Here is an 18190-nt window from a genome sequence, read left to right as displayed (position 1 = left end):
CCCTTCCATGATGCCAAGAAAATGTTTTTTGTCTGGGGTCTCTTTCTTTTACTAGGTTGCATGAGCACCCATGCTCCTTTCGAAACAGTAAACCTTTCCCAAGTTCCTTCCGTTTTGACTGTACTTGAATTCTCTACCGAAGAAATAGAAGAAGCAGGTCGACAGGGTAAGGATGTGTGGTATAATTCTGCCTTCATAGCATTATCATCCACAGAGCGTCTTCCACAAGAACGACCATAGTTTTTATTCACCATGGATACCTTGTGAATCTGTAATCACAGCAAAGTAATGTAAACAAGATAACAAAGTGAAGTTTTAAGAAAGAGAAAGTGGGCAGACATATAGTTGACAAGAAACATCTTACTCTAAGCCAAATAGGATCAAGGGAGCAGTTTTGGAAAAGAAGAGGTTGCTGCACAATGAGGCAGTGGTGTAGAATGGTAGACCTTTCGAAGGAAAGGCAGCACAACAATTCAAAGTTCAAAGGGAGGTGGAAGCGGGAAGGCCCTTGTCAGAGAAAATGTCAGACTAGATTCTATCTTCATGTCCAAAGATCTTGTGAGAATAAAAAACCAATCTCCACATTAATGTAGCACGCTTGTACCTACATAAAATATTGTTTCTTTTATCTATTTTCTTTTATTTTTGTGAATTTCCAACGTTACGTTGGCCCTTTGTTCATTGGTTGAGAGCTTATTTTTCCAAACCGTAAAAGGCCCCAAAATGAGCTCCCTTTTTCTCTAATGTGAGAGCCCAGTCCATATTGTTACATTTACCAAATCATAAAAGGTGAAGTTGTCATTGGATGCTATATGCACATTGTTTATATAGTGAAGAACATTAGTACAAAAGCAACACATAAAAGTTTAGGATTTTGCATGTAGTTGTTCTAATTTTTGTTGTTGAGTTTTAAACATCTAAGCGTAAAAATCTATATTTCTGTTGTTGGTACTGAGAGGTTCTACTGACCGACTATAAAAGATAGGGATTTCGTAGCACACAAAATCACTCAAACAAAACTTCCCCAAATATCTATGCAAGATGATTTTCTACATGCAATCAATACAATATTCATACCCCCACAACCTTAAGAGCCCACCCTACCACATCGTCTCATCATAGTGAACAAACCTATAAATTTTATTATTTTCTTTATTTTTGGATCTTTTCAAATTTTATACATTTTAATTAGCTATTATGATATCATTATTATATGTTGGGCTCAAAAAGTATCTACCATATATTAAAAAAAATGTAAAATTATAAAAGTACACAAATAATTATATTATATATATGTATACACACACACACGCATGCACGCACACGCACATGCACGCACACACACACACACACACACACATACACACACACACACATGCATGCACGCACGCGCCCGGATGCACACACGCATGCATGCATGCATGCACACACGCATGCACGCACACGCACATGCACACGCACGCACACACACACACACACACACACTTGGGAAGAACTTAAAGACATGCAAGGTCTTTCTAGTGCATTTTAAAGCCTTGAACAACCCTCTTCAAGATTTTGAAAGCAAGGTTGAAATTTTCCACTCTACAAGTTAAGGTATTCCTTTATAACTCATTATTTTGACTCAATTTTATTTTTGGAAGTTTGCATTGTAATAATTTGATGTTTTGTCTATGTGAAAGAAAGAATTAGATGGTTATGTGGTTCATGAGGCTATGTCTTTTCTTGTGTGATTTAATGATAATATAATAAACATGGTTAATTAAGTAAAGCTAGATGGGTTGGTTTATAGTCTTCTTGAAATTCTTAGATGTAAGAAGGGTGTAGAAGATTGTGTATTGTTTCTCTTATTTATTATGAAAGTGTGAGTCAATTTATGCACCTTTTCCTGCAACATGGAGATTCTCTCCTTGCACTTGTCTTTTAATTATTCTTGGTATTTCCGTGTGGTGAAACACCCAATCTAGTGTTTCATGGTCTTCTGTCTTTACCTGTGATTATACAAAACAAAAGTCTTACTATAAAAAATTTGAAAACATTGACTAAAATCAAGTACGAAATAAAAAATGATCATACCTGGAATGAGCCCAACCACCATATGTGTTTCTCCGACTGCACACTAAAATACTTCGAACTCGCTTCATTCAATGATGTATCAAGTGCTCCATTCATCAATGTGATAGTAATCCTTTCCATTTTCTTTTCCTTTACAACCTCACACTCATCCAGTTTGATAATAAATTTCAAAATGCCTTTGCACTCTTCAAATGTTATTCCATAAAACTCGACCATTCTTCTTTGAAGTTGTTGTAGATCTACAAATATATTGTTCCAAGGGTCATACACAGTGGTTCCTTTAGCACCATGAAATATTTCTTCAATATGGATATATGGTCCAATAAACTCATCTATACTTTCATTCAAATGACCTCTTATCTTCCACACTGTTTGCTGGATTTGGCAGTAAAACTCGTTTAATCCTTTGATCTCTCAAAGTTGAGGATATCGCATGGAAAATTGAACTATATCCCTTCCTGCTAACTCCACTAACATCAAGAGCCTCTTGGATTGTAGTACCATCAACTTGATTATTGGATATAAAGTCCTCTACAACATTGCGTTTGATTGTTTTGTATTTTTTTTCTTCAATCAAATCTTTTGCTACACCACAAGAAAGCAATCCTTTCATTTGTTTAACTGGAAGAAGGTTGGGATCCATATTTTCTTTTGCAGGCTCCAATAATTTCTTATAGTAACAATATAGTAACAACACAATATGCTTATATTATTCAACACTTCCAATCCTATTTTGCATTAATGGACAAAATAGATATAGTCATTTGAGAGCATTTTTGAGTTTAAAAAATAAAAAATTGTAAACTAACCTTGCTTCCTGAATTCTTCGCTTGCATCCACCAGTCCCAGCCTTCAATTTTGCAATGTTTTTAATCTTCCTGCTTCGTTGTCTGTCTCCAAGCATGGTTCTCTTCCTTCTTGATCTTGTTAACTCTTTTTTACTCTTTGAATGCTCCTCAATTTCATTCTGCAACTGCTGCTCCAATTTTGCACGAATAGCTATCTCTTGAATCCTGGCTCCCTTTTCTTGTAGGTACATTGTTTTATATGTTTCTGCAAATGCAGACTGTGCTGAAATATAACCAAGAAGTCCATTTTGTCCATCGCCCGCAAACCTCAATAGTGTGGTTGGATTGACAAATGGAGGTGTAGAGTTTTTTACTAGACATTTTGGATATATACTTCCATCACACCATAAGTCAATATGTTGGAGCCCTTCTCTTCTCATATTTTCCCGTTGTTAAGCATTTAGCACCGTATCCTTTCGTCTTTTTTTTTTGTGCTGGAGCATATTGTTCTTCTAAGTCGATGTGAAGATGATATAATCGCTTCTTCTGAGATTGTAACTCACTAGTATCGGCCATTTTTGTGCTTCTGAGGTTGCAAAGTTGGCTTGTCAATCTCATAGTCTTTTTGTAACATGAATTGTGGAAGTGTGGCGGTATCCATACAATCATTAAGTTCAGTGATGGATTCTTTGTGAGAGGCCTGCACACGTCGTCAAAAGAGATGCGAAATCTTCGAGAAACAAAAAAAATTAAGGAGATATTTAATGCAAAATCGTGTTAGTTAGACAAAAGATTATCTTATTCTTTTCTGAACTGACAGTTCAGTGGTCCTTACTGACAGTTCTGAGCCACGTTTCCATATTTTATTATTTTTGAGATCTTTTAGGAGAGAAATAAATCGAAAAATAGTGAATTTCTTACAGGGCCCCAAAATGAGCTCCGTTTTTCCCTAATGCTTGCTCACTCTTTGGGAAAATATTTTCATGCACCTACCTCCTCTTTGATATACCAAGAAGAATAGAAGATTCCAACAAATTCAATGATTCACACTTGAATTAGTTACCCACACAAGACTTGGATTCCTTATATTTATACAAATATCAAAGGATTTTTTGTACATCTAAGAGATAAATTATTAACATGCCATGTAGTTTATTTCATTCAATGAACAAAATGGGGATTATGTGCTTTTTATGAGTAGTTTGAAGTGCATGCAAGAAAGGAAAATGTACCATAAGAAGAAATTTTATTATATTTTGCACTCACAAATGTCTTTTTTATACTTTATGTATGCATTGATTGCAATATGAGTAATACTAGAGGAAGAGTCACATTGCATTGACTACTATTTCTTGACATTAAATTAAAATATATATACTTTTCAAAACCTTGCAACTTTTACTATGGCTTCATGACCATCAATTTCCAACAAGAATACACACACGGCCATGATTAGTACATGCAAATTTCCTCTTCGTTTTTTTAGGCCTCTCTCTCTCTCTCTCTCTCTCTCTCTCTCTCTCTCTCTCTCATTTGTGGTTCTGTATATAAGTGTGCACAAGGCTCAAGGTAGCCCAAATCTCCAAATGGATTATCTTGTATAAGAGTATGCAAGAAACAATTGGCAAAGTTCAAGGTGGTATATACAATGAGATGGTTCATATTATGAAGTGTCATATATATTAACACTACCATTGTAACAATTAAAAAAAACCATGTTTGTGTCTTTTACAAACTTTCATAGAAGAATCATTTATCTTTTAGTACTAAGGATTTTCAAGGAATTCCTTTCACAAAAATAGTATCAACAAAAGATGTATGTTGAAGAGATGTGAATTTAAACATGTATTTTTTCATGGTTATCATTTAGGCATTTTTCAAGGAAGCTCCATCTTTTTATTTTTTTGTTGGAAACACCTTTTAAAAAAAATCAAGGTATAAATATACTACAAAAAATATTCACATTCCACCATCAATTAGAGACGTACATTTTCACATAATTCTCCTCAAAATCAAAGCTATTATAATATTTTCAATATCTTTAAAATTTACAAATTTGGGTACTTTTTTTCTAACCATACTCATATGTTTGCTAGCTGAGCATATTGTGATTTTGTGGTTTTTTTTAAGCTTATCAGCTATCCTATTTGATTAAAAAAATAATATTAGCCTTAATTCTATTTAAGAGTGATGCCTTTTTATGGCTCACTCTAGGACTAACTTCCCCTCTACATTGCAAAAGTGAGAGTTCTCTACTAATGGTATAATCTATCAAGCTACGATGTTTCTTAAGTAATACAATACAATGTGCTATCCTCTAGTTCAATGAGAGTCTAGCACTTCATCATCACAATGTAGCCCACAATCTCCCCTTAATGGAAGGGGGTGAAGCTTTTTTTTGGTGCATCCATATCATACACACATGTGCACGTGCATGTGTGTGTGCATGTGCATACATGCATGCATGTGTGTGTGCATGCATGCGCACGTGTGTGTGTGTGTGTGTGTATGTGTATGCGTGCACATGTGTGTGTGCACACGTGCCCAGAGGAGAGAGAGAGAGAGAGAGAGAGTTGTATTTGGAGAAGAAGATTTTAATCCCTTGCCTATGGAGTTTCCTTGTTCTAATTCTTCATGCACTATGGGTGACTCTCAATGACAGTAATTTTTATATATTTGGTTCCTTCTTGCATGTCTAAAGAGGAGTCTCACTATTCGGATTCGGAGGACTCTCCTTAGTTTACAAATGTTTTTTAGAGTTTGAATTAATTTCTTGTGTTAGGACTATTGTGGTATGACATGCTTGCTTTCTATGACATAGGTGGTGTTTCCAATAACAATTTATTAAAAACTTCTTGTGCCATATTGACATGCTAATATGTTATTTTGGCATACATGTTACTGACAACATATTACTTCAAGATATTCAATGATACATCATCATACAAATAAGATACTTGTCCACGTTTCAAGAATAATGCACATGTGTAACTATACTAGCTAGTTTTCCCTCACATAACTTATGCACATGCTCAAAAACGTTATGCCTTCCTTTTAGGCATATTGGCTTTTGCATTTATGAAATTCTATTTAAGCCTCCCTACTAAATTTTCAAGGTAAAGGTCAACATAACACTTCAAGATATTCAAGGATACATCATCATACAAATAAGATACTTGTCCAATTTTTCAAGAATATTGCACGTGTAACCATACTAGCTAGATTCCCCTCACATAACTTATGCACATGCTCAAAAACAGTATGCCTTCCTTTTAGGCATATTTGTTTTCGCATTTATGAAATTCTATTTAAGCCTCCCTAGTAAATTTTCACCTACAAAGTTTGCTACATGATGGCACACATGCCTTTAAATGTTATTCATATATGTAGATACACCATAACACTTCAAGATATTCAAGGATACATCATCATAAAAGTAAGATACTTTTTCTTTTTTCAAGAATAATGCACATGTATACCTAATTTTTAAGGACTTTTCCCTCACATTACTTATGAACATGCTCAAAAACATTTAAGGCATATTGGCTTTTGCTTTTATGAAATTCTATTTAAACTCCCTAGTAAATTTTCACCTACAAAGTTTTCTACATGATGGCCCACAAGCCTTCAAATCTTATTCATATATGTAGGTACACCACTTGTAAAATGTGCCTTTCTTTTGTAATTGTTTAGGCTCCATATCCTAGTCTAGACTCTATCATTTCTCTTTCACATGGGGAAAAAAATTTATAATGAGTGTAAGTGTATGATTTTATCATGCTTACTCAAGCAAATAGGTGCCTTAATCTAGTCTATAACTCTCTCTCTCTCTCATCATATGGTTTTTCTTGGCTATGATTTTTCTTCTTCATTTCTTTCCCTTTAACCATAGGGTAAAGGGCCAAATTATTCATGTCATGACAGATGTTTTTCAAAGCAACAATGGATCTATAATAGCACAGCGAAAAGATAGATAACAAAACAAAGTGCAATAGACAATGCAATAGATAGAGAATTTAAAAATTCTGAGACAAGTACAATGTGGTGGTGCTGTCCACCCATGCGCTCTCAAGTAGAGCTTAGATGGTGATCTAGACAAACTTTGAATGGAGAAAGTACTAAGTGTGGAGGGTATGGATACTCACAAAAATTGGATACCTTAGCTTGTAATAATTGTGTCCATATATAGTGTTGTAGGTGGTGTGGTAGACATGCATACAACGTGGATGGTTTACGCAATATGGAAGTGGTCACCGCCCGTATATCAAGAACACGGCCAACCATCCACTGCCCACTAATAATGAACTTAGGTACCTAGGGCATGTTCTAGGAATATTCTTCATACCATCGAGCCGGCGGGCTCACACCCTCGGACCCTCGCACCAGGCCCTAGCTAACGCTTGCATCCCTAACCATCTCCTAACCATCAATGGTCACAATAATGACCCCATCGGCGTCGAAGCTAGGGTTCCCACCAAATACATGTGCACCAATGGCTTCTCCTCATAATGGGGACCTTTATAAATGTGCACCAAACATAGATGTGAGATACATGATGAGAGGCGGACATTAAGTGTATACTAACACTCCCCCTCAATGTTTGCCCGAAGACAGATTATGTTCTTGGCCCAACACCAAGTCGATTAAGTTGCCAAGTGAGCTGATCCTTCCCAAGAGCCTTGGTAAAGATGTCGGCGTAGTTCTAGTCCATAGAACAATACTCTAGCTCCACTATCTCATCCTCAATCAGCCCCCACACATAATGATACTAAATCTCAATGTACTTTATTCAAGCATGAAACACAGGGTTCTTAGCAATAGCCATACAACTCTAGTTGTCATATTGCAAGGTTGTAGCTCCACTAATCTAAACTCCCATGGCCACTAAGATCCTCCTCAACCATATTGCTTCACAAGCACCAAAACAAGCTGCCTTATACTCAGCTTCTGTAGTAGAAAAGAAAGAACCATTGTAGGTTGCTTCTTACTAGTCCAAGAGAAAACACCAGAACCAAGCGAAAACAATATCCAAAAACTGATTTCCTGGTATTATAATCTCCTACCCAATCTAAATCAAAGTAACCCATAAGAGTGTCACCTACACTGTAAGTAATGTCGTTCTCAAGAGTACCTCCGATGTATCTAATTACTCACATCCCTTGCTTCCAATGACTCCTCCATGGCTTATTGGAAAACTTGCTCAAAACACCAACTATCAAGGGGATATTAAGTCTAGTGTTAGTGAGAAAAATTAAACTCCCCACCAACTTCCTCTGCTTCTTGATGTCTACTAATGGTGAAGAATCTTCTGCAGAAAGCTTCACATTCACCTCCATAGGTATTGATGGGTCTATTCTTGTGTAATGAAGCAATTTTATATATTCACATGCACATGTACGAATTCGAACCTTGGGTCCCTTTGGCATAGATTTAGGCATGGACATACTATTAGCTAGTGTGAAATGGCCAAACACTATATAAGTGACCTTGGTCTAGGCTATTTCACCTTGATGATATTTTATACCTTTTAATACCTTTTGACCTTTGATTACATTTTGATTATTTGACATATATTTTTCTTGGAGCTCATGCTTCTATGACTGATTCATAGCAATACCTTTTGATCATTTGACATATTTTTCTTGGAGCTCATGCTTCTATGACTGATTCATAGCAATCTTTCCAAGTTTAGGTGGCTACTCTCCATGCTGAGCAGCACATGTGTATACTCCATGCTAATGAGTACAACCTAATCCCTTCCTTCCATTGGTATTAGAGCTCTACTTTGATTTTGGTAACTTTACTTTGATCTTGGTAGTTTGGTTTTTATTTTGGTGGTGATTAAGACTTAATAATTTTTTAATTAAGTTTTACATAATTTTTCAAGATTGGTCTTATCTTTATTTGTATAGATGAACATTGAGATTAGTATAAATCAATTTTAAATCTATGCTAACCACTATTTTCAAAATAGTATTCTCTCAATTTAGTGGAGAGTTTCTTGATTAGTGACTTTTGTGATCAAATCTATCCATAAATCCTAGTTTTCCTTCACATTTGCCTAATTTTTGGAGAATATTGAAAATTTGAAAAGAACTATTGGATGTTGTGCAAATATTGGTGCAAAGTTCATCAAGAAGTGATGCAGATTACAATTCTAAAATGGTTTGGAAAAGATTTGTGTGCAAGTTACAATTCTATTGTAAATTTATGCAAAGTTTGTTGTGCAGAGTGGTGCAATTTACAAATCTTGAAGATTGTGCAAAATGTGTTGTGCAAAGTGTAGTTTACAAGAAATCAACAAATCTATATGCAAACTTAGACAATGAGTAATTCTTAATTAAAACTTTTCCTAATCTTGAGAGTTTCTTGCAAGAAGTTATGTTTCTTTAAGAGAAATTGGAACAAACTCAAGAAACCATGATATTATTGAAAGCGATATAAGAGAAGCAAGATTAGTGCATCTTATTAGAAGAAATGCAAGATTAGTACAATAGTTGGTGTGATTACGACCAATTTGGCATGAGAAATGCGATCGTGCAATTCTTGCAAGATTATTCAATTGTGATTAAGACCAGTTTGGAGAACATTTTGACGTGATAAATGCGACCTCGTATAATTCTTGCAACGTTAATGGACACAAGGCAAAAATCTACAGAAATGATACAAGAATGAAAGATTGATCGGTTTCAAACAAGAGGATCAAAGATTACAATGTAATGTGCATGTTTCTAATCCTCACTTTTAGCATGGTTTGTACAACCAACTAACCTTACTAGGAATCGAACCTAGTCCGCCAGTGTAAACCAGTGTGTTCCATGGGGTGTTGGCCTTTGGAGGAGGAGAGAGGAGAGATGAAATATCTCAATTTACAGTCAAGTGGAAAACAGCATGGAATCAAGTCTAATAACCAATACTTTATCTCTACAATGTGCACAGAGATCTCATGAATTGAGATAATGTGGAGACAGCAAAGTAGAGACACAAAATGTAACTCAAAGATCATAATTTCAAGTAGTCTAGAGCCTCCTATAGCAAAAAGGAGTTAAAGACTCAAGCTAGACCTACAAACAAGCATGCAAGCAAATTCATTCAAAGGTCGGAGAGGAGCCCAGATGAAGTTGTAGCACTTGAAGCAGCAGCTATGCAAGCTGGTGTTTTGGCCATGGTGACCTTGTGTGAAAAGACGGACAGAGAGCATGCTTATTCACTTCGATGCTTTGATATTCATTCACACAATGGACACAGTCGTCTCGCTTGCACACAAGCTCAGTTAAGTGCACTAGTAGTGGCCTTAGAAAATGCAAGCGGATACATCAAATCGGCAGCTCAAAGCATAGCAGCTCATTGTACTGGGCGCCCTTGCGTTCTTGGAACTTATTCCGTGGTAGCTCAGACAGACAGAGTTTTGTTTTTGTTTTTTAACCAACAGAACAAAACAAACAAAAAATAATAATGACTCAGAGCCTCTCATGAGGAGAAGGGACAACCAATGAGGGGAAAAATAAAATAAAAAAATCAAGGCACTTATTACTATCCAATTCTAGGGTTTCCTTTTGGATCCATTCACACCCTTGCCAAAAAATTTGGTTCCCACACTTTGTCCACTCGAGCCTCCATTCACTCCACACTCTATAACCCTTTGCCCATCCAATTGGCTTTCTCATGTGCAAACCATTAATCCCATCCCATTATCTTTGTATTCACACCTCCTCTACACTAGTCTTGTAAGAGGTTGTTTACACGCAGAATGTGCATACGCACATTTGGAGAGGATTTGAGGTTTGATTGGACATATTTTTAGTGATTGTTGGGCATGTTTACATGTGGGTGAGTTGAGAGCATGTTCTAGTGATTGTTTTTGGCTTGTTCATAGGTGATTCCATTTTGTGATTGTTCACACGTGGTGTGAGTTTTTGTGCATTACTAGCCTTGTCCATGCGCCTTGCACATGGTGGGCATACTTTGGGGGCTTTTGTAGACTTTGTTCAGATGCTTTGATTGGTGTGGTGTTTCCACACACTGCATTGTGTTTTGTGGTGCCTTGGGTGCTTTTGGCTTCAATTTTGTATTCCTTTACACATGGCACCCTTGCATGCAAGCATGGAGACATCCTAGAGTTGTCATACGTCATCCATGGCATTCATACACGTAGACATGGAGACATCCTGTAATTACTTTAAGATATGGATGACATTACCATACGCATTCACCACGGGCATGACCTATGTGGAGTTCAGAGATGGTTGCATGATGCATGATCGTGATTTTTGGTGTTGGTGAGACACATGACTACATAGCAAATGATGATCATGATGGTCTTTCATAAGAGGCATTTCACGACTCATGGGACGAGAGGATTGAATCCTTCAAGGGCACATGCCGAGCATGCTTACACATATACCTTCATCTCGCGATGGCATTTGCATGGGCTTCGATAGCTTCTACGACATCTACTAGCCATCGTTCCATTGATTTTCACTCTCCTAGATTGACCCATTTATTGTATTATGACACGGTTGATGATGATGATGCATCATGCACATAATATCGATACAAGTGCACATGGTGATACACACATGATGATATTATCACATACACATGATGATGATGTTGACACATGCACATGTTGATGATGCATGATGCCTGCTAGATCATCTAGACATGATCTCGAGAGCAAACATGGCGTCAAGTATATTGAGCATCATAGATGATGATATGTCTAGTATGTCTACCTACTTCTCTAGAGATCATAGTGAGGGTCGATTACAAGAGCTTGAGCATTCGACCAATGATACATCCATTGCACACAAGATTAGAGATACGATAGACCATGAGGAGCATTGGCCTGAGGTTCTAGTGTTAGATATGCAGGGCTATTCCTCTAGAGTTTTTCTTATGTGGAGATATCTATGGTTCAACCACTACTAGTTCTCATAGCATACCTAACAGTGCATGAGAGTAGTGATGACTTCATTGAGGTGAGGCCTCATAAGAGAGAGACGATTATGCACTAGAGACATATTATACCTATGATATATCAATTTTTGATCTGAGCATTCGTTTGGATTATGAGGCATTCTTTTGTGATACTCATGGATACTTATGTATTGATATAGACAATTTATTAAGCCTCCATTTGTGATCCTACAAAAGATCATCTTGAGATCCTTGTGCTTATTACAGCGGCAAGCCATCACGACACATTCATCTTCGGATATCTAGACCATAATCTTGGTGGCGCATTTCACAGATTTTTATTCGATCCCGGGATCCTTGATGACCAAGTGGAACAGCACGAGATCTATAGTTATGATCAGGCAACTCTTTGGTTATATACCTTGGTGGCGTATATCACAAATTTTTATTTGATCTAGACATCCTTGATGACCAAGTGAAATGGCACAAGATCTATGGTTATGATCAAGCGACTCTTTGGCTTCACAATCGATCCGAGAGAGTGCATTTTTAGTCTCGACATCAGTGTTACTCTGCATTCCTTCCCATTTGATCCGAGAGAGATCGTGCACCTTGGTGACTACATCGACATTTTTATCAAAGATGTGGATTTTGGCTTTTGTATATAGTCTTAGTACATGTCGCTTTGTGTGCACAACCACCCTTTGATTTCTAAGACGAAATCATTATAGAGGGATGATGTGTAATGAAGCAATTTTATATGCACATGCACATGCATGGGTTTGGGCCTAGGCACATGGATCTTTACGTCCCTTGGACATAGATTTGGGCATGGGCATACTATTAGCCAAGCACTATACAAGTGACCTTGATCTAGACTATTGTACACCTTTATGACCTTAATGATCTTTTAAACCTTTTGATAGCTTTTGACCTTTGATTATCTTTTGATCGTTTGACATACTTTTCTTGGAGCTCATGCTTCTATGGCTAATTCATGGCAATCTTTCCATGTTTATGTGGCTACTCTCTATGATGAGCGGCACAAGTGCCAACTTAAGGATACGGCATCTCACAAACAAAACACTTGGCTGGGCCAGCAGTATCTGGATTTGAGTGGATTGAAGTGTAGGCCAGATTTGAGTGGATTGAAGTGTAGGCCCACAAACCGTACAAGTTGGCCACCATCTAATTGTACCTGATGAAGATGGTTAAGACCCCACATTTCTAACAAAATGTTGCATGAATGATGCAACACATTACATGAGACAAGTGATGCACAAAAGTATACATAAAAACCTGCATTAATGAGGCAACACATCCAGTGTCTCTCAAGGTAGCACCCAAAAGTTGCACCTACACCCAGTTTCACACTATTTCAAAAATCGACTCATACATCAGCATGATTTGATGGGAGTCTGCAAAAAAAAATGCTGAAGAGTGTGCAACAAATGCACTCTCAATGCCATTTTTATTCCAAGGCAATAGGAGTCCCACTCTGAAAATGGAAGCATCCTTTATATCATTCATTTACGCATATACCTTCAGCAGCATAAACCCTCGGGAGTGGAAGCTGCAAGCTTGCACATGCCCTCCTACCATGCCAGACAACAAATATACAAGGCATGCTTCAAGCTGAACATCTAAGGCCTTGCAAGGCCACTGATTCAGAATCCCAAGTCCAGAAGATAGCTGACTTCTATCTCATTATGAGCTGAAAAGCCTCATTTGAACGCTCATCCCTGTATTCATAACCGAGAGTTCTTGCACACGCAACAAACTCCTCCTCAGCTTCTTCAGGAACTTGCACTCCAACTAGAACATTCGCACCCATCTCGCCCTGCCAAAAAGACACCATTACTCTGATCACTGTGGCCAATCCCAAATCTATTAGAGGCCTGCAATCAAGGTGGCAACACCCTGCCCTAAAACCAGGAATAAAAAATACCTGGTCTCGGTAATGGAAGAGAGTGATGTTCCAGCGTGGACTGAATGCATTGAGAAACTTCAGTAAAGCACCTGGTCTCTCAGGAAACATGAATCTATACAAAAGCTCATTTTCCACCTTCGTCCGACCACCCATCTAGAACAGAAAAAACGTCCTAAGAGCTTAGTTAATCCTTCCAAAGACTTTAGAGACAAGAATAGTGCTCAACAAGAGAAACACAGTGACAAGAAGTTTGAGTCAAGGTTGATGGACCCACAAGATGACGGAGGTGATCTTTGGCCATATCGTTGTCTGTGAGATCTAATGTGTTAAGCCCCGCTGACTCTAATCTGTTCTTCATTGCATTCAGCTCCTCCTCTTTGTGCAATCCCACACTGCTTTGATGAAACTAAATTACTCTCTCTCTCTCTCTCTCTCTCTCTCTCTCTCTCTACCACACACACACACACACACACACACACCCCTGTGGCGTGTGCATGCACCCACAGATGCAGCAAAACAAAAACAACGGAATCACCTGCAGAGCACGAGAGCTTTGTCCCTGCTATCATCAAATCTGTATTTGAACTCTGTTATGTCCATAGGTCCAATCTTCACAAAGCACAAAAGAACCAGTCATGAGTCAATCAAATATATAGGATTCCTGTCAGAAATAAAAGAAAAGCTTAGAAACATGAAAACCAGGAACCTACCAGTTCAATCAGCTGTTTAAAGGATCCACGTTCTTCAGGCATGAAGGTGGCAATAACCGCTTCTCTACAGGCACCAACATCTGCAAGCTCAGTTACCAACCTCAAGCGCTCAAAGTTCATGTTGGCACCACTAGTGATTGCAATAACAGTTTCATCCCGTATTCCATAATACTTGCAATATGCTTTAGCTCCAGCTAGTGCAAGTGCCCCTGCAGGCTCCAAAATGCTTCGTTTCTCCTCAAACATGTCCTGACATCCCCAGATATACAAAATGACTACCCTAATGAGAAACTAAACTTGCGGTGAATTTCTTTAGAAAACAACTCAGACATCTAAGGGCTCGGTGAACACCAAGTAATGTGAACCCAAGAAGCAAAAATCCCAAAGCGAAATCCAAGCAACATGCACCCAAGAACCTTACTTTGATTGCAGCACAAATGGCATCCCGGCTAACAAGAACAACCCCATCAACCAGCTCCCTGCACAAATTAAAAGGTTCTTCGCCAACACATTTCACAGCAACTCCATCAGCAAAACCACCAACATGATCAAGCATCACTCGTTCCCCATGATGTAAGGATAAAGCCATTGCATTTGCATCCACTGGCTCCACACCAATGATACGCACCTACACTTCATAAAGAAAAACCCAGTGAGCTCTTAAGTCTTGCCAACTCTCCCACAAGGATCCAGACACAGAGGAGAGGAATTACCCACCTCTGGTCTCACACGTTTCATGTATGCAGCAATGCCAGCAATAAGACCGCCTCCACCCACAGGAACAAACACTGCATTTAGGGGGCCTGGATGTTGCCGCACAATCTCCATGCCCACAGTTCCTTGACCTGCTATTACATCGGGGTGATCGAAAGGAGGAACAAAGACACGACCCTCTTCTTGTGCCCTTTGTTTTGCATATGCCTGGGTCTCATCATAAGAATCTCCAACCAAAACCACCCTTGCTCCAAGCCTCCTCACCGATTTCCACTGCAGGAGACACAAACTCGCCTTAGAGCTACGGGTAGTAAAGACATCAGGTATACATACTCATGTCCCTAAGCACGATTTTATGGTTTGCATAAGAATGCAGAGGAAAAAGGAGAGGCCAGTAACTTAAGACTATTTGCTACTATTAACCCCACCTTGATCGCCGGCGTGGTGACTGGCATAGCTATGACTGCATCACAACCTAGCCTTTGTGCTGCTAATGCAACCCCTTGGGCATGATTACCAGCTGATGAGCATATTACCCCTCGTGCCAACCTCTCTTTTGGAAGCTGTGCCATCATGTTGTAAGCACCACGAAGTTTGAAAGAAAAGACCTGCACGCAGATCAGATGTCCTACAATAAGCACACCTGTCTTCTTCAATGCAGGCATAGAAAATGAACAAACTATACGTAAGCATAAAATCACAAAGCCTAGGCAAAGGGCATACAGGCTGCAAGTCTTCCCGTTTCAAAAGAATTTGTGCTCCAGTTCTTTCGCTCAGCTTTACCGCTGTTTCCAGGGGTGACTCTATGGCAACATCATAGACCTTCGATGACAGAATGCGGGTAAGGTAAGACAGAGCTGCAGGGAGGTCCTCTTCTATTCCTTTAGTCGGCAGAGTCTTGAAAGATATACCTCCCAAAAACCCAGGCTCATATTGAAGGGATTCAGGCGACACCTTTTTCAATATGGCTGTTTTCGATGGCTTCTCATTGAGCAGGTCATGGATGCATGTAGCCGGAGTGGATGCAATAGGGATGGCTAATGTTGATTGGGAGAATGTGATGGTATCATTAGAAGAGGCGGTTTGTGTTGCTCGTGATGGTCTTTCTCCCTTTGAGGCTCGTATGGGCAAGGTAGAAGATGATGAGGCGAAGGTCTCATTCTCTGCGGAGGGTGTAGTGCATGCTCGCAAACAGTGAAGCCCCAAAAACGAGGAGAAGGAAGACGGTTTGCAGGTAGATATGCCATGTGCAGGGTGGAGTGAAAAGGTCTGATTGACAGGGGTAAGGTGAAAAGCACATTGAGCAGAGTCCATGTCGGGCGTGAGATTCAGATCAAGTGGCCAAGCTCTAGAGCCCTTCTGTACAGAAGAATGATGGTCGAACTCTGGGGTTCAAACACTACTACATAAACTCTTGAAGGACCAAGACAAACAAAACAGTAGACTTCTATATGGCCAAAAACCCTAAGATCCAGTGGCCAAACTCTCTTCTGCAAGCGTCACAAGGCCAAGCCCTCCTTACAGAGGCCAAACAATAGGATTTCTTGCTGTTCTGTAGAGCTTCCGGTAACCAAACCTCAGCGTTCTTTGTCGTCTGAGCACCTTAGACTGGCCAAACAAGGGATCCCGTTTCTTCACAGTTTTTGTGCAACTGGGCTTTCTCCCGCACGAAACTGTGTATGAGGATGTATGTTAACGATGCCTTGGTTGCATTCCTGCCTCAAGACGGGTAGCAAAACACTAGACACAACGCGTGAGAAGGGAAGCAACGCGTGAGGAAACGTTTACAAGGTGGTCTACTGCATAGAATTAAAAAAACACGCGGGTCGGTGAACTGCCATGTGAGGGCGAAAGGTGGAAGAATTTCTTGGACCGTGGGAAAGAAGTTCCTTCTTTATAACTTTCTGGGCACTGGAGCTTCCCTTATCAATGAACTTCTACGATATGGCCATAGCCACAGCAAAAGTTTACCCTAACTGTGTTTGCTTTGTTAGCCATAGTAAAACCCTAATTCCTGTTTCCCTAACCTAAACTCCCTCCTGTTGTTTTCTTCCGTAAGCAAAGCCGTAGCAGTAGCAGTAGCAGTAGCCAAACCCTGATTTTGATTGCCCTAACCCTAATCTGTGTTGCCCTACCTCTGTTTTCTTCAACTAAGTATAACCATAGCCAAAAACCTAACTTCTGTTCTGTGTTTTCTTGCCATGGTCAAAACCCTAGTTTCTGGTCCCCAAGCTGCTTCAGATTTGCCCCACATATCTTTCTGAAAGAGAGGGCATAATGATCGCCCTGACTGATCTCTCTGTGACCCCCTGTTGACGTGATTTTTCAATTTTCCTGGCTGTGGCGAACTGCGCAGTACAAGCTGCATGAGAAAGCTGACCATGGCCACCAGATTGCTTCGTTCTTTCTCCATAGCTTTTATCCATGCTTTTCTGCTACTTCTGTAACCCCTGGGCCCCAAAGAAACAGGATTGCAAATTGCAATTGCATCTAGGGTAAAGGGGCAGGTAATGTGGCACCTACCCCGCCCACCTCCACGCCTGCTAAATCACGCGCTGCAGATTTCAGGATGAAGACAACCTCAAAGGGCATCTGCAGAAAAAATTCCGGCATGAACTGACATGCATACGCCCCCTCCTGAAGCATCAAAGAGCTGCACGTGTACGTTTTTGAGCCCATAGAAGGAGTTTGCTTCTTCCCCACCTGTGTGGCGCATTGGCACTAGTAGTGTGGCGCCTCTGTTCCCCATATGGTGCAAGGAAGAATGTGCCATGTGGCACATTCTCTCTCCCTCACTCTCCCTCTCTCTTTCTCACGACTTGCAAACTGTCTGCAGGCTTTCTCAGGACTCGCAAACTGTCTGCAGTGCAACACACTCACTGTCTCACTCACTGTCCATGTCGGCAATGCAGGCACTTTTTGTGTTCCACACACCACATTTCCCACTGAGCACAATGTAGCTCACTGACCGAAAAGTGATACAACCTTGCCAGGCTGATATAGTGCAGCAAAAGGTCAAGCAATAGAGAAGTGCAAAGAACATGGGATAGGAA

At 39.5% G+C, this 18190-nt stretch overlaps 1 protein-coding gene across 1 annotated transcript; it reads right to left on the bottom strand.

Moving 5' to 3' along the window:
• Positions 1-12989: 12989 nt before the first annotated feature.
• LOC147638137 (threonine dehydratase 1 biosynthetic, chloroplastic-like) lies at positions 12990-17953 on the bottom strand. The gene is made up of 9 exons (XM_086798054.1): positions 15861-17953; positions 15566-15745; positions 15141-15410; positions 14845-15051; positions 14424-14672; positions 14249-14322; positions 13988-14105; positions 13732-13866; positions 12990-13623 (listed from the first exon to the last, which is right to left on the bottom strand). Exons 1-9 carry the CDS (start codon positions 16449-16451, stop codon positions 13483-13485), a joined length of 1965 nt encoding a protein of 654 aa, XP_086654180.1. The 5' UTR covers positions 16452-17953; the 3' UTR covers positions 12990-13482.
• Positions 17954-18190: the final 237 nt, after the last annotated feature.

The sequence above is a fragment of the Cibotium barometz genome, chromosome 5 (genome assembly GCF_041138505.1).
Source record: "Cibotium barometz isolate CiBa-2024 chromosome 5, ASM4113850v1, whole genome shotgun sequence".
Classification (NCBI taxonomy): domain Eukaryota; kingdom Viridiplantae; phylum Streptophyta; class Polypodiopsida; order Cyatheales; family Cibotiaceae; genus Cibotium; species Cibotium barometz.
The sequence above is the reverse complement of the archived record's forward strand: the minus strand, read 5'-3'. Positions and strand labels throughout refer to the sequence as shown.